This window comes from Podarcis vaucheri (assembly GCF_965113315.1).
Source record: "Podarcis vaucheri genome assembly, chromosome: 13".
Taxonomy (NCBI): domain Eukaryota; kingdom Metazoa; phylum Chordata; class Lepidosauria; order Squamata; family Lacertidae; genus Podarcis; species Podarcis vaucheri.
In genome coordinates this window covers 12,382,512-12,403,527 of record NC_138751.1, presented here as the reverse complement: position 1 = coordinate 12,403,527, position 21,016 = coordinate 12,382,512, and the positions used below count along the sequence as shown (strand labels likewise).

The window sequence follows — 21,016 nt, the reverse complement described above, 5'->3', positions numbered from 1 at the left end:
TGGGGGCCAAATAATGAAGAAAGGTTGTGTCCCCCCTTTAAAATCAAATGTAATGTCAATACCCCACCCCAAATGCACCCTGGCCCTTATCATCTTTTGGTTCTCCTAATTGCCTATATTTCACTATATCCATGGGTTTTGCTAGAAAACAAAAACAACAAAATCCTCCTCATCCTATTTGTCTGCAAACTGACAGGCTAAATGCACTCTGAAGGGGCTGCTGTGCCTGTATCCACTTTGGCAAAATAGGGGGAAGGTATAGCTATTAGGGATTAATATTAATAATATTAATAGAATATTAAAAGTGAAGAGGAATTAAAGAACCTTTTAATGAGGGTGAAAGAGGAGAGCGCAAAATATGGTCTGAAGCTCAACATCAAAAAAACGAAGATCATGGCCACTGGGCCCATCACCTCCTGGCAAATAGAAGGGGAAGAAATGGAGGCAGTGAGAGATTTTACTTTCTTGGGCTCCATGATCAGTGCAGATGGTGACAGCAGTCACGAAATTAAAATACGCCTGCTCCTTGGGAGAAAGGCGATGGCAAACCTAGACAACATCTTAAAAAGCAGAGACATCACCTTGCCAACAAAGGTCCGTATAGTAAAAGCCATGGTTTTCCCAGTAGTGATGTATGGAAGTGAGAGCTGGACCATAAAGAAGGCTGATCGCCGAAGAATTGATGCTTTTGAATTATGGTGCTGGAGGAGACTCTTGAGAGTCCCATGGACTGCAAGAAGATCAAACCTCTCCATTCTGAAGGAAATCAGCCCTGAGCGCTCACTGGAAGGACAGATCGTGAAACTGAGGCTCCAATACTTTGGCCACCTCATGAGAAGAGAAGACTCACTGGAAAAGACCCTGATGTTGGGAAAGATGGAGGGCACAAGGAGAAGGGGACGACAGAGAATGAGATGGTTGGATGGTGTTCTTGAAGCTACCAGCATGAGTTTGATCAAACTGCGGGAGGCAGTGGAGGACAGAAGTGCCTGGCGTGCTCTGGTCCATGGGGTCACAAAGAGTCGGACACGACTAAATGACTAAACAACAACAACAAATAGCTATTTTTATCTCCTCAATTATCATGAATGGGAAACCACAGATATGCTTTTTAAACAAAACAGCTCAGAACTCAAATCACAGATCAAATTGAAGAGAGCAGAGAATGGCTCAGGAACAGAATGGAGAAAATGCACACACTTGCAGAAAACCATATGGAGGAAGCAATTCATCTCCTAGAAAACCATTTCAATCACAACCACATCCTTGGAGTTGTTGTCTCTCCAAGAATTTACAAGCATACACAAACAAAGTACTGATGAGACCCTCCTAAGCTTTTTCTTGAGAGCTGTCCAAAATATTTGATTGCCCTGGCAGGTGCATTATGTGACCCATCAGAGTAGCAAAATAACCAAACTGTACAATGGTGATAGGATAAAACCAGGCCAAATACTTATTGACAGCAGCTGGCAGGGCATGGGCTGGCATGGCATTGGGTCCCAGGATCAGTTCATCATTCCACAAGCCCCATGTTGATGGAATAGAACTGCCAGGTTACGATCGCTCCAAACCTGTATGACAGGAGTTGGCAAGTGTTGAACCTAAGCCAAGCAAGCAAAGTCTCCTTGGGGGACCAGAGTGCAGGTTCCAACCAGGCAGATGCCGAACCCACGCTTGGGTTTTGATCCTGACCAATGCCATTTCTGTCCTCATACAAACAATGTTCTTCCGCCTAACAAAGGAAAGCCATAATTTCACTAAGGGAAAGGCAAAAAAACAAAAAAAAACAAACAAGTGCCAATCAGGTTGAAAGGGGGAAAAATCCTTTCCAGCCCTGTCAACCAATGGCCCAAAATTGCTCAGTGAATGCTCTGTGGAGGTGAGCGAATTGGAAACTCTCAAAACAAAATGCCTGTGAGCTCCAAGGGAAGCTATATAGGCTTTCCCCTCCCCTCTTCAGCAAGGGCTCATGGGACAGCTTTTCCCCCATGAGCCCATCACATAGAGAAGATACTGGGCAAAACCTTGCCCTCTATTTTGCTGCAATCTATGGGTCACAGTGCCACCGGGCAAAGGCGTCCCATGCTTATTTGGCATGGAACAGGGTTAAATGCTATGTCCTGCATTTCTTACCTGACTGGTTTGAAATTTCCCCAGCTGGACAGGGAAAGCAATCATAGCAGCAAAATGGCTCCCCTTCCTTCATTGCTTTACTAAAACCCAAATGACATTTGTCATTACACAGAGAAATGGGAAGTGCCTGTGCATAAATAGAACATTAAGTCAGAACATTAAGTCTTTGGACTTTGTATATTACTAGTGAGCTAAAAAATAATAATGGGTTGTTGGTATCACAGCATAAAAGATAATTGGTTCTAGAGCAGTACAGTGGTACCTCGGGTTAAGAACTTAATTCGTTCTAGAGGTCCATTCTTAACCTGAAACTGTTCTTAACCTGAGGTACAACTTTAGCTAAAGGGACCTCCTACTGTCGCTGCACCACCACCACACGATTTCTGTTCTCATCCTGAAGCAAAATTCTTAACCTGAGGTACTATTTCTGGGTTTAGGTAAAGAGTAAAGGGACTCCTGACCAATAGGTCCAGTCGCAGACGCCTCTGGGGTTGCGGCGCTCATCTTGCTTTACTGGCTGAGGGAGCCAGCGTACAGCTTCAGGGTCATGTGGCCAGTATGACTAAGCCACTTCTGGCGAACCAGAGCAGCACACGGAAATGCCGTTTACCTTCCTGCCAGAGTGGTACCTATTTATCTACTTGCACTTCATGCTTTCGAACTGCTAGGTTGGCAGGTTAGCAGAGTCTGTAACCTGAAGCATCTGTAAACAGAGGTACCACTGTATTCTTCAACCCTGGGTCTCCAGATGTTGTTGAGTTGCACTTCCCCTCATCACTGACCATTGGCTCAGTTGGCTGTGGATGATATCTCGGGGCCCAAGGTTAAAAGATACTATTCTAGAGAACACCTTATTTCAGTGGACTTTTGGAACAGCTCCCACAACACAGGAAGAGTCATGCGTTGCAGGAGGGTGGACTGGATGTCTCTCAGGGACCCTTCTATTATTCTATGTATCAGCAGGTTTAGGAAAAGGCCAACAATTGCAGAAGTACCAGAAAGTACCATTTTTTGAAGGGGGGAGGGAGAGAGGGAGAATTGAACCTAGGGAATAAAATTATGAGTTCCAAGACAACAGTATTTTAAAGATAGGTTTTACAGCATTTCTAACATGTAGTTAAACTTCAAGTAATTACATACTGACTTTTTAAACTGCAATAGCAGATGTCCTACGTGGAATCATTGGCATTTTGTTCCCTTTGAAACCTATGGGACCTGAGGACCATTAACTTTATGCACTTTGTTAGATTTTGGAAGAATTGTTGAAGAATTATCTGCCAGTATCAAGGCATATCATGAAGACTGGAATAACTTTTCATTAAGCTGAAACTGAAATATTAATCAAAAATGGTTCAGAAGATGAACCAATTATTCTGTGATTAACATATTTGCTTCCTTGGATCCATGGGACATTTATTTCTTTTCTGGTCTATTGAAATGTTATTTGTTTATTTGTTTATTGTTTCTTCTATGAAATCTTAACTGCAACTGATTACTTACATTGAATTCCCATGCAAATCCAAGGTTACTTCAACTGAAAGAAAGGGATGCAAAGTTTATAGGATTCTAGTATTCTGAGATCTGAGATCTTGATACTGAAAATTGTAGTCTGAATTGCTTTTACCAGAGATAAAAACAATTTGGGCCTCTGAGCACTGAACCCTTTCGCAACTAATGCTTATACCACCATCTGTGTGCCCAAGAACTTACCTGATTGAATGTGCTGGGCCATATAATCACATCTTCATGGATGGTGAATACTTTATCTGGGAGAGTCTTTCCAACCTTGACTCTGTGGAAGGACTGGTTTGGGAATGTGACCCAGTTGATAATATCAAATCCAGCTTCTAAATTTCCATCTTGGTCAAAAGAAACCTTTTCTCCAGCGCCATTGTTAAAAGAGACAGATCTCAGAAAGGAATGGAGCTGAAGAGGCAGAGAATGATAAGGATGCAACTAAACGACAGGATGGTGATATTTTTCACTACAGGAATGTAGTTAACAGCTTTGCTAGAAGCTATTGGAAGGCTTATCTGTCTAGACAATTGTGGCCAAACTTGACCCTCCAGTTGTTTTTGGACTACAACTCCCATCATCCCTAGCTAACAGGACCAGTGGTCAGGAATGATGGGAATTGTAGTCCCAAAACAGCTGGAGGGGCAAGTTTGGCCACCACTGGTCTAGACAGAAGATGTAGTTGAAAGAGCATTAGCTGTGATAATGAAGCACCTAAAGATTATACAAAGTCTATGAGGGAAATGAAACTACTGAGTCTGGGGTTCCTCTGCTGTTCTTAACTGTAATATGTAGGGAAGGTGACAATCTTTCAAATATTGGAGGATTACATCATTTAGAGGTTTAAACACTAACACGGACACTTTAAACCAGGTCCAGAGATGAACTAGAGATCCATTCATTTTTTGAAACAGGGGTTATATGAGTTCTAAATGCACCTAGACAATGGTTCAAAAAATGGAAATCATAAAAGAACTAGAACTGAGATGGAATGGATGGCCTTAATAGAGGATTAGACAAATCAATGGAAAATAAGCTGTCAGTGGCTGCTAAACAAGATGACTGTTCTACCACTGTCAGAGACAGCCTTTTAAATGTTATTAGAATGATATTAGATATATTGTTCTATGTTTAACATGCAGTTTCCCTATTGTCCTATTGCTGCTCTGCAGAACCCTTTGTTGTCACATTTTAATAATGCATTGTTAACGTTATAAACTACAAGTGTAGATCGTCCCTCTGTCTCTTAATACCAGTGAGATTGCCATATAACCTGGTGCAGCAGAGCCCTTCTTATGTGAAACCCAGATCTTGGGCATGGTATAGACCAAAGTTTTGAGGTGGTATTTGGACTGTTGGTGAGCCTTAATCTGTATTAGTCTGTTCCAGACATTACCTTCCATGGCTTTTGAGTCAGGAGCATCCACTTCGTCTTATCTGCCCTTGCTCCATGTTTGTATTTGGATGTGTACATGTTATGTAAAGCATGTGCCACAACATATACTGAAGTGTACATGTTGTAACTGTGACCAGTCATGCTCATTTCAAAGACAGAAGAAGGAAGAGTCTCCAGTTTCTCCTCCCCAGTGCAGATTTGCCCATCCATTATTTCTATATCAGATGTGGGGAAGAAGCAGCCAAATGCATGTCCCCAGAAATGCTTGACAAAGCCATCTCCTTTTTCTGAGAGGTGGTTTCTGATCTGAAGAAATGTCTGGAATGCCAATATGTCCCTTGAATGAACAGCAAAGGATAAAGAGCCATGAATGAAATCTATGCCCCACCCTGCTTGAAAGGGAAGAGATGAGAAATCCATTTGGGCTGTCATAATCCAGACTTTTCTTTTGACTGGTATATCTTCAAATTGCGGTAGCTGGATCAAGCTTCTCAAACTGATCATCGTGTGGATTTCACCATATACGACCACAGCAGTTACGCTGCTTCCCATAATGCGATGTGACACTGGAAACCAGTCTGAGAGTACTTCATCAGTGTCAGCAGAAAAAGCTTTTTTGGAGCATCTTTCTATGAACGCAAAGCAGATACCATTCTGGGAATAACTGGGAAGCACATTCTGTACAAACAACTCTCCATTTTCATCTTCTAGGGAAATGACCCCAATCCAGATCCAACTGAAATGCAACAGCAGCTTGAGGATGCCCATATACTGATGATTGCTATGAGGGAACAATTGGTGGAAGAAAACATCTTCGTTGTTGTGTTTCATCATTGAATGTGAACCATATCTGAGCTATAGAAAATAAATGAAAAGGGAGACATGACATTGCCATGATAAATCTCTGGACAGTATTTTCCTTGTAACACTGTTCTAATAATTTGTTCATAACATTCTCTGAAATTCATCAGGTTATTAGCAAATAAGGTCTAGTTGTCTTCTGTCCTGCCCCCTAGCACAGTTATTATATGGGGCTCCGATTTCGGCAGGCACTCACCTTGGATCTATGGAAGCTGTCCAATCAAAGTTTTTAGGCAAATGTTCTCGGTACCTCCCTGTGTCCCAAACGCATCATTGCACCTAGAGGCTAATCTTTTCTCATTAGAATTACAGATCTGGCATAGGACACTTAACTATTGGCTTCACCTTCATGCCAAAACAGCAAAGCACATCTTATAGGAAAGAAACTTTTGAAGAGCTTCTTAATGTTACAGATGCAACTCTTACCTGTGGGATCTTGTATGTGGACAGTGTAGCTGCCATATGCAAGCAGGTTTCAGAGTCTGGACCCCCAATGACTGCTACTGGGTTGTTCTTGTTGCCACATTTATAGTTAGGGGTGAATCTACCTTGTGTGGAGAGAAGCTCCATTGAAGCAAGGTAAGTCCATCGTGCCCTGAACTCACTATTATAGATGTCGAAGCCCAGGCTGACATTGGGCAATATCCAGGGATTTGCGTTGATCTCCTTTACAGCAAATACCAAAGCCAGGATGTGCTGGTAGCCCTGTGTCAGTACCCTGTAGTGAAATCATCATGCAATGTCACAGTGCATTAGTTCAGAATATTTTATTCGCAAAAGCCCTCCTCAAACATTCAGCCTGAACACACAAGGGCACAAAGTGTGCAACTGGGGAGTGTGGCATCTCCAACACCCACAAGAACCACACATGACTCCTCCGCTCCTAGTTTTCATGGCTGTACTATAATGGTCTGAGTGAGGTATCTAAATGCATGTGGCCGAACATGCTTAGCTTTGGAGTCAGGAACTCTGCCTCATCACCAAACACACTTAGAAGTTAACCCTCCTCACTCTGTACACACAGAGTTGCTGGGGTGGGAGCATACAGTCCCTGGTTCGCTACAGAGTTTTCACCTTCACCTCTTCTGATTGAATATGATATTCACAAACAAATGTAATCTTCACCAGACCCCTCTTCAGATGTTCAGCCTGATCATTATGAATTAGGTTTAGATAGCCCACTTCAAGACATGTTTGGGAAACAATGCACCAAATAGACCGTACAACTCCCGTCTCAGAAACTCTTAAGCACCTATCAATGGTCAAATAGGTAAGCTTAACTCTCTCTCTCTCTCTCTCTCTCTCTCTCTCTCTCTCTCTCTCTCACACACACACACACACACACACACACCCATACATGGCATTCAGAATGAAACATGTATTTACATTGGCTTGATGGTTAGGGACATGTAACTTGTATTGCATTTAAGTATTGGGAAATGAGGAATAAGAAGCAGAAAATGTGTTATCTGCAGTGCTTTCTTCCTAAAAAAATGTTTAGGGGTGTTCTCATTTTCCTACTCATATTGAAGCCAAACTTAGATTCACAAAATGTTTAGGGGTATGCATCTCCCTGCGTCCCCCAAGAAAAAAAGGCACTGATTATCTTCATATTAGAAAACAGCAAAGAAAGAGAATTATTTACTACCGGTGATCTGCTTGATAACATTATCTGTAGTGAGATACAGGTTTTTTTTTAAAAAAAATAACCAAAATCTATTTACAGGAGATCATCAACGTCTTCATCAGATGGTGGTTTCTGAAAGGATAAAGAACTTGAAAGGATGTAGATCTGAGGAAGGATGCCGGCAGTGATGAGGTCTCCTGGTTGATGGTACCTGTGAAGATGATGAACACGTTCCCTGGCAGTGCACTGAGGAAAATGACTATTGCACCCCATCTGAAGGGGCACTAAGAGCACCATAGTGAGAACCATATTCCATGGAGATCTTTCTATCAGCAACCAGCTCATTTCTTCCAAAATAAAGATTTGAATTAAATGGAGACTCATCAGACATATTCAAAGACAGGAGTGTACAATGTAAAGAAACAGCACTCTCAATGCTGCGGCTCTCTACTTCTAAATGGCACATGGAATATAAACACAATGCTTCAGGCTTGGTTCATTGTTTTAGTGGTCACTGGAATTCCCTAAAGACTATACGAAGAGACAGAAATAATACTATTTCATTTGGTAATTAGAGAGGAGATAATCACCTACTCAGAGATAAAAGTTTCCTGAGACATTTCAGAAAGGAAGAAAAATAGCATGTTATTCCCTATCTCAGCAGAAATCTTATTTGGCCATCCTCGACAGGCATGTACGCAGTGCCAAATGGCTTTAAAAAAAACGAGGCCTTAAGAATAAGGCAAAAGAAGAATCACATTTTAAGTTATTTATTTCTAGAGGGGGAATGCAATTTAATATTTTTATACCCAACGAAATATCAAATACAGTGCCATTCATCAGATACATTTGAAACTTTTGAACAATGTTTTCCAATATCTTTATTATTCCTATTATTATTTATTAAATTTGTTTACCACCCTTCATCCAAAAATCCCAGGGCAATTCACAAAAGAAAAGTACAAAATTCAAATACAAAATACATAATAAAGCACAAACCAAACCAAACAAACCAATAACCACCCCTCCAACAAACACATTAAAAAGTCATAGAGTGTTAATTGACCGAAAGTCTGGTTGAAGGCAAACATTTTCGCCTGGTGCCTAAATATATCTTCTTCTTTTGTGATCCTTCATAGCCGATTAAGATTCCATAAACACGGTTTGAAGAATGAGTTCGTAAGTGACTGTGGAGGCCAATTCTGGACCCACACATCTTTCCACAGTGGGGACATTGGTTCCCGGGCGGGAGTTGATCACGGTGTGGATTTGCCAAGTGTGCCTTCCTCTTAGCACGTTTCTCCCTTGCGTCCTGAGTGTCTTCAAAGTCCATGACACCTGGAGAACATCCTAAATATATATAATGAACGTGTTAGGTGGGCCTCCACAACTGGGTAGCACCACAGAAGAGGTCTATTCTTGTGAGCCTCTCATGGAGGAAGCACTCAAAGAAGGGTCTCAGATGATGATTGTCAGATCCAGGCCACTTCATATACAGTAGAGAGAGGCAGTCCTTGATGCATTGTGGTCCGGAGCTGTTTAAGGTAATATAGGTCAAGACTAGCACTTTCAACTGGGCCCAGAGCATAATTGGCAGCCAGTGCAGTCAGGCTAGTATAGGTGCAATATGCTCAAATCATCTTGCCCCAGTGAGCAACCTGGGCACTGAATTCTGCATCATCTTCAGAACCGAATTCAGAAGCAACCCTGTGTATAATGCATTTGTCACCTACCTTCCTTCACTGACAGGGAATGAGAACGCTGGCATATAGAGAGAGCAGATAAGAACAGAATGCGGAGGGGAGGAAGAAGCAGCAGCAGGGAGCAGCCATAACTTGATCTCTGGGCACAGGGATAATGGAAGGGAGAACCAGAGCTTGTCAGCCCAGACAGTGACTCAGAATACCAGCAGTGCCCTCTCTACAATCTCGTATGATCACAAGACTTTATGAGAAGCTTGAAAAGGAAAAGAAGAGAAGGTAGGGGTTTTCCTGTTGGGGGAAAAGTGGCAGAGCTTAGTTCCGACAACTATGCTACCTGAGAATGACGAATATTAGCTTAGCTCTGACCGGGGCTTGTTATTTGGCTAATAAATCCGAAATAATTAACCGACAAAGTTGTCTTGCGTGTGTGGGAGAGACCCAAGCCATTACACCATTACAGTAATCTAACATATAGGTTGCCAGAACACAGGCAATTGTAGTTAGGCTATCTCTGTCCAGAAAGAGGAGCAGCTGCCCACCAACCTAAGTTGATATAAGTCACTCTGTGCTACTAAGGCCACCTGAGTAAAGGATCCAGAAGTACCACCAAGCTACATATTCTCTCCTTCTTATGGAGTGTAACCCCATCAAGAGCATGTAACCTCCCAAACATCTAGTCTAGGGACACACTCACTAGCAGTTCCTCAGTTTTATCTGGATTGCTGAGACCCTATCTGCCCGTGGACTGCCTTGCCAGAGTAGTGCATGCTCTGGTTATCTCCCGCTTGGACTACTGCAATGCGCTCTACGTGGGGCTACCTTTGAAGGTGACCCGGAAACTACAACTAATCCAGAATGCAGCAGCCAGACTGGTGACTGGGAACGGCCGCCGAGACCATATAACACCGGTCTTGAAAGACCTACATTGGCTCCCCGTACGTTTCTGAGCACAATTCAAAGTGTTGGTGCTGACCTTTAAAGCCCTAAACGGCCTCGGTCCAGTATACCTGAAGGAGCGTCTCCACCTCCATCGTTCTACCCAGACACTGAGGTCCAGCACCGAGGGCCTTCTGGCGGTTCCCTCACTGCGAGAAGCCAAGTTACAGGGAACCAGGCAGAGGGCCTTCTCGGTAGTGGCGCCCTCCCTGTGGAACACCCTCCCACCAGATGTCAAAGAGAACAACAACTACCAGACTTTTAGAAGACATCTGAAGGCAGCCCTGTTTAGGGAAGCTTTTAATGTTTGATGTATCATAGTATTTTAATATTCTTTTGGAAGCCGCCCAGAGTGGCTGGGGAAACCCAGCCAGATGGGCGGGGTATAAATAAATTATTATTATTATTATTATTATTATTATTATTATTATTATTATTATTATGTTTATTGGATCTCATGTAGTCCATTACTTAAACACGACTTTGGTCCAGCACTTCCACTGCCTCACCTGCAGATGTAAAGGAAAAGTAGAGTTGTGGGTCATCAGCATATTTCTGACAATGTACTCCAAAACTCTGGATGACTCCACTCAGTGGTTTCATTTAGATGTTAAACAGTCTGGGAGATAAAATTGAACCCCGAGGAACCCCACATGGAAGGCTTCACAGGGCTGAAGAGTACTCCTCAAGCATCAACCTATGGAAATGACCCTCCAAGTAGACCCAGAACAACTGCAAAGTGGCACCACCTGCTCCTAACTCGGACAGCTGCTCCAGAAGGATACCAAGGTCACTGTTATCAGAAGTGTCAGGGCTGCCTCAGGTCTCAGCTCACAAAAGACCAACGCCAGGCTCTTCTTATATACAAGGATGTTTATTGCAGTTCATTATTGGTTCCACAACCGAGGTGCGCAGCCCCGCGTCTCTTTCCCCTAGACATTTGAAGTCCCCTCTGAATCGGTCCCGCCTCTACACCAGTTTAAGAGGCTTGTGCTACACCACCTCTTCCTGTCCTTTCTTTTCCGCAGGGTCTTTCTGCCCCCCTGGGTTCCTTCCCTCCTGCTTTCCCCTGACGCGGATCCCTCAGATGCCTGCTCCCCCCTCCTTCGTGCTTTGGGGCCAGGCTCCTCCTCCGGGCTCTCTGCATTTCCGCGCGCCTCCACATTTGAACTTGGTGCGCGTTCGCTACCCCTGACCTTCCTTTTGACAGCTACACTACTCTCTGTACTACTCTCCGCCCCTTCCGGCAGGACGTCCTGCCCCGATCTCCTTCCCCTGTCTCCTTCCTGCTCTGCTCCGTGTGTCACACTGGGAACTCCACCCTTCTCACTCCGTTCCTCCTGGGAAGCCGACCCCGATCTCCCACTCCCACTCAGGGTTTCCCTGCTGCTTCCCTGCTCCTGGCAAGTCCCCCCTGTGACCCCCTTTGGCTTGACCAGGGGTGCCCCCTTCTGGGAATCCTCCGATTCACTTGAGAGACTCATGGAAGACCTCAAGTCATTGTCATCCTCTTCCTCACTGTCCTGGGTTTCTTCCCCATCGCTCTCCGTCTCCCCCCTCACCTGTGCCTCTGTCCCTGAACCCCTGACAAGAAGCTACTAAGAGGTCAAGGGGTATTAACAGGGACACATTTTCCCTGTCTGTCTCTGGACAGAGGTCATCATGCAGGGCAACCAAAGATGTTTCTGTGACAAAATCAGAGATTGATCTGGAAAACCAGTTTCCTCCAAGTCACCTGGATCTGGTCCATGACACCGACTCAAGAACCTTGCCCAAGAAATGGAGATTGGCAACTGGCTGGTAGTTACTTAGATTTTCTAACTCCATGGCCACAGGTTGTACACCCCTGGCCTGGAAGTATGCCCTGCAATCCTGTACCTCACTATGCCCTGAAATAAGTACCATCAGGCTGTGACCTAAACCAGTCAATGGATATACCGTATTTTTCGCTCTATAACACGCACCAGACCATAACACGCACATAGTTTTTAGAGGAATAAAACAAGAAAAAAAATATTCTAAATGAAATAGTGGATATATGATTTTTGTGGTCCATGCTGTGGCCACAGACATGTGATCTGACAGTGAGTTTGATAGTGAGTTTGGAGTAGCCCAATGCAAAAATCCTGAGGATCCATGTGGATCCATGCTTCGCAACCACAGAGGAGGGAAGGAAGGGGAACCATGGATCCTCTGCTCACGACTGCAGCAGATTCCCCCCCGCCACCCGCAGGCATTCGCTCCATAAGACACACAGACATTTCCCCTTACTTTCTAGGAGGAAAAAAGTGAGTGTTATGGTGCAAAAAATACGGTACTTTTCTTTTCTTTTCTTAAATCCCAAACCTTATTCAGATCCACCTGGAGGAGGAAGAGGGGGAGTTTGGATTTGATACCCTGGTTTATCACTACCCTGAGGAATCTCAAAGCGGCTAACAATCTCCTTTTCCCTTCCTCCCCCACAACAAACACTCTGTGAGGTGAGTGAGGCTGAGAGACTTCAAAGAAGTGTGACTAGCCCAGGGTCGCCCAGCAGCTGCATGTGGAGAAGCAGGGAATCAAACCCAGGTCAGCAGATTACGAGTCCTCTGCTCTTAACCACTACACCACACTGGAGAGTTCCTTGACCAAACAAAAACTATTTGACAGAAGTCCCTCTTCTCTGATTCATGCAGATCAATTGAAGACGATTATTAATCCCTCTCCATTCATCAAATGACTGACCAGATGACTGGGGAAGGAGAAGCTGTGTGCATCCCAGGGTTGTCTTATTTAAGCTGGTGTCAAAATGGTGGGTTCTTGGAAGGGGGGGGGGATTAAAACACTGTGGGCTGGGTAGGCAGGTACTGAGCTAACAATGAAAGAAAGATCAGGAAGAAAGGGCCATGCTTGTAAGCCACTCTGTTCATCACCCTCTTCTCCCGTATTATGAGCTCCCAGGACCAGTTCATCTATGAGGCACTGTGAGGTGGTTGCCTCAGGGCAGCAGGCTCCCAAATATGCCGGGTGCTTTGTTCCTCTGCTAGTGCAGTGGTGCCCCCCTACCATGGCCATGTCTTCCATTGCAGCTTGCCTGTTGCTTGCCTGTTGCCTGTAGCAAATTGGTGGTGGCAGGCCGGCCATAGTGCAGCCTGCAGGAGTGATAGGGCCTAGAAGCAGTGGGTGTGGGGGTCCACAATGGCCAAAGAGCAGAAAGAGGTGGCAAGCACTAGGTAGAGGCAAAGACCCACTAGTGGTGGGTGTTGGAGACTCAGAAGCAGGTGTCTGGTGGAGGCAAGGAAGCAGACGTGGCAGCAGAATCAGGGGTTGGGGGCACTGCCACAAGTTTTGTCTCAAGTGGCAAAATGCCCCTGCCTGACTCTGCATACCCCTATACAAGGGGATAGCTGCCCCTGCTCCATGACAATTGAAGTTCCCATTTGGATTTGGATTCTTTCTCACTTTTTAAATTCAGCCCAAGTTTGAAAAAACTAACGATCTAACAATTCTTTCCCTCCCTTCCTTCTTGCCTTATTTTTCTGTTGGCCACATCTTGCTCTTTCTTAGCTCACCTGCCTCTTGCAGTCCCATAGATGACCACAGGTGGCTTCTATTGAGCTGTAATAACTACATTTTCCTCTGTACTAGCCCAGAGAAACTACAACAGTATTGACTCATGCGGCCCATAATCATCAAAATTGCCATGGTTAATTCTACTTCTTCTCAAGTCCCTATAGATTTCCTGTGAACACGGAAAAACAATGAAGTCTGAATAATGTTGTTAATATTTCTTGCTCACTTTGGAGCTGGGTCTTGAGACAGATTTATAGCCTTCCACCCACCTGCTTTTTTTCACAGACAGGGCTTCCAAGCCAACCTATGGTGTGATTGTTCCTGCCACTTCAGTAATCATGTTAGAAGAATCAAATTGGTGGCTGGAAGGTAGATTTTCATTCAATGTGGTACTGTTTGTGCTCTCATTATTTGTGTTCCTGCCCGATTTGGTATGTGACACTCCTATTGCCACATGCACTGTTGGTACTCCTCTTTCTATTATGCACAAGTATTATCATTCTGGAGATCTCATCATTGCTGGAATTATTTCTCAGATCTACATGACATTTGATGAAATGGATTTCATAGGACATCCATCTGAGGCACTGATTGCTGCTCTCTTGTATGAAGTAGCTGTTTTTAACCCTATTGTAACATCCACAGGCATGGTGATCTGATGTCTTTGGGCTTATATGGGTGGGAAGTGATTGTTGAAAAGACAGACGATCTGCTCTTAGAGTCTTGTTGGATGAGGCTGTATCTCAGTTTTTTATGTTAGCTCTTTCCATGCAATTTCATTGTAGGGCTCAGGATTTTCATGCCACATGTTATAGTTGATGGAGGTTGACTGGAATGATACATTAGTGAGGTGTAGATAGGCAAAACTTTGATCAGATTTTATTGCTGTTTGAAGTATTTAATTTAACAATGGAATTCTGTTGTTGTTGTTGTTAAATTAATTTATACACCGCCCTATACCCAGAAGTATTAGTAGTAGTAGTAATAGGAGTAGCACTAGCTCAGCAGCAGCAACAGCTGATATAATATTCAATTTGATAACAAAATCAAAAGCAAAAATTCTTACTAGTCATCTACCCTTACCCCAAGGCTCTTCCCAGCACAGGAACTCTGACGGTTCATCATTCCATTACCAATGACAGTTTTCTTGCTTTCTGTTGGAGTGCTGTCCTTTGCTACACAATACACTATAAATCCTTCTCAAACTTTTAGAAAAATCTGGATGCAATAGGCTACCCTTGTACCAAATTAAATATTTAAAGTAAAAAAAAGTACAGGTGTTAGCGAATTAAAATTATTAAAACATTACCTGTTCCAGTAAACTGGAAATTTCAGGCTTGTTTGCATTTGACCCAATATTATTCACAGAGGCCTAAAGAGTGGACTGTGTTCCTTATATTTAATGAATTGTGTGATATACAGCATATGTAAACCCTATATGTACAGTAGGTAGGCAACTATATAAATATATATGTCTATATGAATAGCACTTTCTAAAATTACAGCAAGATGACTCTCCAATACAGGATTGATTATGAATGGTATCTTCACAATTCTCTTCACTGGAAATATATTATCTTTGTTTGTGTTTCTTTGTGTCTGAACATGCAAGCAATGTTATTAGCAAGCATATATTGAAATTGAATGTTACACGTTTCATATTCAGAAGCAGACACACTTTGACACAGAATACCAATCTCATTGCAGACCCTTCTTCCAAAACTATCAGCATATCATGGCTTTGGTATATGCTGTAAAGGAGATCAATGAAAATCCACAAATGTTGCCTAATGTTACCCTGGGCACGCACATCTATAATAGCTATTTCAGAGCAAGCTGGACCTACCTTGCTTCAATGGACCTTCTCTCCACCCAGGGAAGATTTATCCCTAACTTCAAGTGTGATGCCCAAGACAATGCAATAGCTGTTATCACAGGACCAAATTCTCACATCTGTCATTTCATGGCGCACATTCTTAACATCTACAAGATGCCACAGGTATGATATGCATATAAAACTAGGATTTATGAATAATTTACTCCACAGTGCTCTTGTACATGAATTTTTGTGTTTGGAGATAGAAAGCACCAGGATTGAAGGGAATAAAGACATAACCTTGACAGCTGTTCAGAGGTCAAAATGAATGTAATCAAGGAAAATGATTCTTCTCATTATTTCATTGGGGTGTGGGTGTGGGTGTTGATATTATAATTGATGAATATTTATTCCTCTTGATTAGGTAGTTCCTAACCAGCTCCAGACACTCGTGGATATGATTAATTTTCTAGATCTTAGTTAAGGGTTCAGATGCAGTTGTGATACTGAAATTGTATATTAGACACAAACGCTCCTATCTCCCAATTTTCTTCATTGTTCTAAGCTTGTATATGGCTCTGCTCCAATGACCAATGGCAACCCTGAAGCTGTTTTCTTCAGCCGGATGTTCCCAAATGAGGACCATCAAACCTGGGGAATTCTTCAGTTGCTGTTGCATTTTAAGTGGACATGGATTGGGGTGGCTTATATAAGCACTGACAGTGGAGAGAAATTTATACAGAGTGTGCTCCCTGTGTTTTCACAAAGAGGTATATGCTTTGATTTCATAGAAGAACTGCCAAAAGAATCCTCTTCCAGCGAGTTTGATGAAATAATGAATGGCTTTTCTCGAGTATTCAGAATTATGCTGAGGAGCAGTGCCAGCATTGTAATCGCACACGGTGATGTTCAGCTCATAGTAATTCTTAGATCAAGTCTAATGTTTGCTGAATGTGAGGGAATACAAATGAATAGTAAAGGTAAAGTGTGGATTATGACAGCCCAGATGGAATTCACATCAGTTCCCTTTCAAAAAACGATGGGTTTAGAGGCCTTCCATGGAGCTTTATCCTTTGCAGTTCCTTCCAAGCAGGTAATAGGATTCCTGGAATACCTTCAGATGAAAAACCCTACCTTGGAAAAGGAAGATGGTTTTATCAGGGTCTTTTGGGAAAATGCATTTGAATGTTCTTTCCCCATGAATGACACCACAGATGAAGAAATGTGTACTGGAGAAGAGAAGTTGGAGACTCTTCCTACCTCTGTTTTTGAAATGAGCATGACTGGGCATAGCTACAGTGTCTACAGTGCTGTCTATGCTGTGGCGCATGCTTTGCAAACCATGCATTCATCCAAATTTGGACACAGAGCAATGGCATATGATGGGAGAGGGATTCTTCTGAAGCAGCAGTTGGGGCAGGTAATATTCTGAGAGCCTATCAGTGTTGTTCCCCAACACCACAATATTTGTTAAAAAAATACAGAAGTCAGCACTGGGAAGGTTAAGCTTGAGAATCGGCATACTGTTTGAAATGGGGATGACTGGGCAAAGCCACAATGTCAGTAATGCTGTCTACACCCTGGCGTATGATTTGTCAGCCATACCTTTATTTATCAAAATTCTAAAGAACAGTAATGGATGGGAAGAGGTGGATACTTCTGACTCTACAGCCATGGTAGCTAATGTCCTGAGTACATTACTACAGAGGAATCCATCATAAATCCATCTTCAACAGAAGGCCATTAAAATGTCTATCTATGTCGTAAAGCTAGAGTGTTGACATCTAAATGCTATTTTTTATGTCATAGTTTTCCTTCTGAGCCAATTTGATACTGCTTCCCTGCATTCAGTTCCTAGTGAAGACTATGAAACCAATCACCATTGTCAGACTTATAATCTTATTTGCCAGTGATGTGTAAAAGAGAGCTGTATTTTCCATTCTTCCAATTCACTTTGCTTGTTCCTTAGATTTGTTTTCTATTGCCAAGACCACTAACCATAGTTTCCAAACGGTCATCTGTATATTTGCCTATCATTGTGCATTCTTGATGGTGTTCCTGTGCTTCCATTTAGATCCACCACTATCTGAGAAGTGCCTCGTTTAACAACAGTGCTGGGGAACAAGTTACTTTTGATCAAAGTGGACAAGCTGTCGCTGGGTTTGATATTGTAAACTGGATCACATTCCCAAACCAGTCCTTTCTCAGAGTCAAAGTTGGAAAAGTAGACTCCTTGTCTGCCAATGACAAAGGGTTCACAATTTCTGCAGATGACATTGTTTGGCCAAGCATGTTTAACCAGGTACGTCAGAAACATTTCCTCAACCTGGGGGAAAAGAACCAGGATCACTTTTTTGGGGGGAAAATACATGGGTCTAACTGTGGCTTTAACAGTGGAGTCAAAGCACAGGAATAATGGCTAGTAGTCACTGCTAGCTTTATCCTCCATTAATTTGTCTTATCCTCTTTTAAAGCCATCATTGTGTCCTGTACAAATGAGTGTCTCATGTTTAGCTAGCAATGCAGATAGACAGACTTCCTTCTTTGTGTCCTGAATGTTTCAACATTCAGCTCCATTGAATATTCCTGAGCTCTAGTGTTATGAGAGCAATGGATTTGAAAATTATTTGAAATGGTAATTTGTTATTTTATTTATACAACTCTCTCGCTTTTATTATAGATCCAGTTGTTCTTGACCTGTTTTTGTAGTATAGCAAATTTCTCCATGAAGCCTCATGAGAAGCAATTCATAAATAAAAAAAGATAAATAAATAATGACAATTCATTGTGTCTTTATCTGCACTGGTGCGTATTAAGAGGTGTTAGCTGTCCTGGGATGAGAAATAGTGAGAAACAGGATGCAGAACTTCTTTAGTAAAGCAAATCAGTAATAAAATATTTGGTCAAACCATTTGTAACTGTGAAGAAACCACCGAAATATAAAACTCCCAAAATAGAATTTCTGGACGTGAGAACATTTCTGCTTTTATTTATTGACAGGAACAACCCCTTTCTGTGTGTAATGACAATTGCCATCCAGGGTATAGTAAGATAAAGTTGGAAGGGAAGCCATTTTGCTGCTATGGTTGCCTCCCATGTCCTGAAGGGAAGATTTCAAATCAGAGTGGTAAGAAATGCAATGTAGAGCATTTGTTCAAATGTAATGGGCAGTATCCAACTATTTAGATGTGCCAGGACAATGACTTTTAACCTAACCCTGCCTCGTCTCATTATTATTATTATTATTATTATTATTATTATTATTATTATTATTATTTCTATACTGCCCTATACCCATAGATCTGTTCAAGAACAGGCCTGGAACCTCCTAAATCTACTCTGGGTTTTCCCCTCTGCTCTCCAGAGCAGGTAAGAGGTAGATGTGGAGAGAACACACAGAGAGAAGAGATCCCTGCATTTCATTGCACAACTAGAAATTATTGTGCCACTGCATCTAATTTGACGCTGACTGCCCATTGGAATTAATCCAAAATATTGATGTATATATCAGGCTCCTTTGGCGTTGATTGATTATTTATTTATTTATTTATTTTTGCTAATTCAAAGGTGATATAACCATTGCTGATATAACAAGTCACGGCACTGTATCTTTTTCTAACAATTTTTGTAAGGGCTTTATGTGGGTGGTTGTTTTTTTTAAAAAAAAGTTATTAACTTTTAAAAACGTTTTTAAATGTAGTACTTTATTTAGTTGCATGGCATCTGAAACTTAGGGGGAAGAGTTGGTAATAAAGTGAAATAAAACTAATCAAATCTAATATAGCACATGATTTTAGATAAATATGGTGGATTTAATCATATCCAATCTGGTGACTGAGGGCATTCCTGGATCACTGCTAATTTGAGGTTTTTGGCAGATGTAATTCTGGGTAATGCGATCATCCATAACTCAGTTTTATGGGAATTGATCTGCATACAGAAGGTCCCAGATTCAATCCCAGCATCATCTGTCTGAAATGCTGGAGAGCCATGGACAGTCTGCAGAGAGAATTATGAGCCAGAGAGATCAATAGTCTAATCTGGTGTAAGGCAGCCTCTTGTGTTCCTTTGAGAAGATTTCCCCAATATAAATACACTTTCTTAGTATAAGGCAGATGCTTCTTCCACCAAACTAAACAGCTTCCTCCAAGGTAGATAGTGGGGCTGTTTGGAGGAAACTCCACTCAATGTAACACTTAATTTTTTTTGAAGAAAAAAGCATGGCTTTTAGATTTATGTGAGCTTCCTTGATTCAGGATTTTTATACTATTACTGCTTAAATACTTTAGTGCACTACGTATTGCCGTTTTTATTTTAATGAAAACCATGTTTTCCTTTCCAGACATGGATGAGTGTTTTCAATGTCCAGAAGACCAGTATCCAAATGACCAACATGATTCCTGCATTCCAAAGTATATAAGTTACTTATCTTATGAAGAACCTTTGGGAATATGTTTTGCTGTTTCTGCTCATTCTTTATCTGTTATCACGTTCTTTGTACTCAGAGTCTTCATTAAGTACTGGCACACACCCATTGTCAAAGCCAACAACAGGGACCTCACCTTCGCACTCCTAATATCCCTCCTGCTCTCTTTCCTTTGCGCTCTGTTCTTCATTGGCAAGCCTAATAAGGTGACCTGCCTCCTTCGACAAATTACTTTTGGTCTCATCTTCTCAGTGGCGGTTTCTTGCATATTGGCCAAAACCACCATAGTGATTTTAGCTTTCATGGCTACCAGGCCAGAATCCAGTATCAGAAGATGGGTGGGGAATAAATTGGCCATTACCGTTGTTCTTTCCTGCTCCCTAATTCAGGCCAGTCTTTGTTGTGTGTGGCTGGCAACATCTCCCCCTTTCCCAGATCAAGACATGCACACGATGCCTGAAGAGATTGTGCTTGTATGCAACGAAGGTTCAGTCACCATGTTCTGCTGTGTCCTGGGCTTCATGGGCTTCCAGGCCATAATCTGCTTCATTGTGGCTTTCCTGGCTCGGAGGTTGCCTGACACATTCAATGAAGCCAAGTTCATCACCTTCAGCATGTTGGTCTTCTGCAGTGTATGGTTGACCTTTATCCCAACCTACCTGAGCACAAAAGGGAAATACATGGTGGCTGTGGAGATCTTCTCCATTTTGACTTCTGGTGCTGGGTTACTGATCTGCATCTTTTCCCCCAAATGCTACATTATTCTGATGAGGCCTGACTTGAACAAAAGAGAACAGCTGATAAAGAGGCCAAACTGAAGGAACTTAATTTTTCTTTCCAAACCTGTGTCTCCATCAACCTCTGAAAATAGTAAATCATGTTTAGATAATAAGCCCATCTGGGGCATGTTGATTAGTCAGGCATCTTCACGGTCTTGAGTTCGGTGACCAGTAAACAATGTTTTGTATCCTGAAGCCTACTCAGACATGGAATTTTAAGGTTTTATGTCTATTCTAAAAATGCTGTTTTTGTTCATATCTTGATAAATTTC

The 21,016-nt window shown here is 42.4% G+C and overlaps 1 protein-coding gene across 1 annotated transcript; it reads left to right on the top strand.

Annotated features, from left to right (window-relative positions):
• Nucleotides 1–15,458: 15,458 nt before the first annotated feature.
• Nucleotides 15,459–20,783, top strand: LOC309517431 (vomeronasal type-2 receptor 26-like; the record flags this gene model as incomplete). Its single annotated transcript, XM_082196667.1, has 5 exons — nt 15,459–15,722; nt 16,105–16,959; nt 17,614–17,841; nt 18,540–18,666; nt 19,882–20,783. 5 exons carry the CDS (start codon nt 15,459–15,461, stop codon nt 20,781–20,783), a joined length of 2,376 nt encoding a protein of 791 aa, XP_082052793.1.
• Between the last annotated feature and the right edge of the window lie 233 nt (nt 20,784–21,016).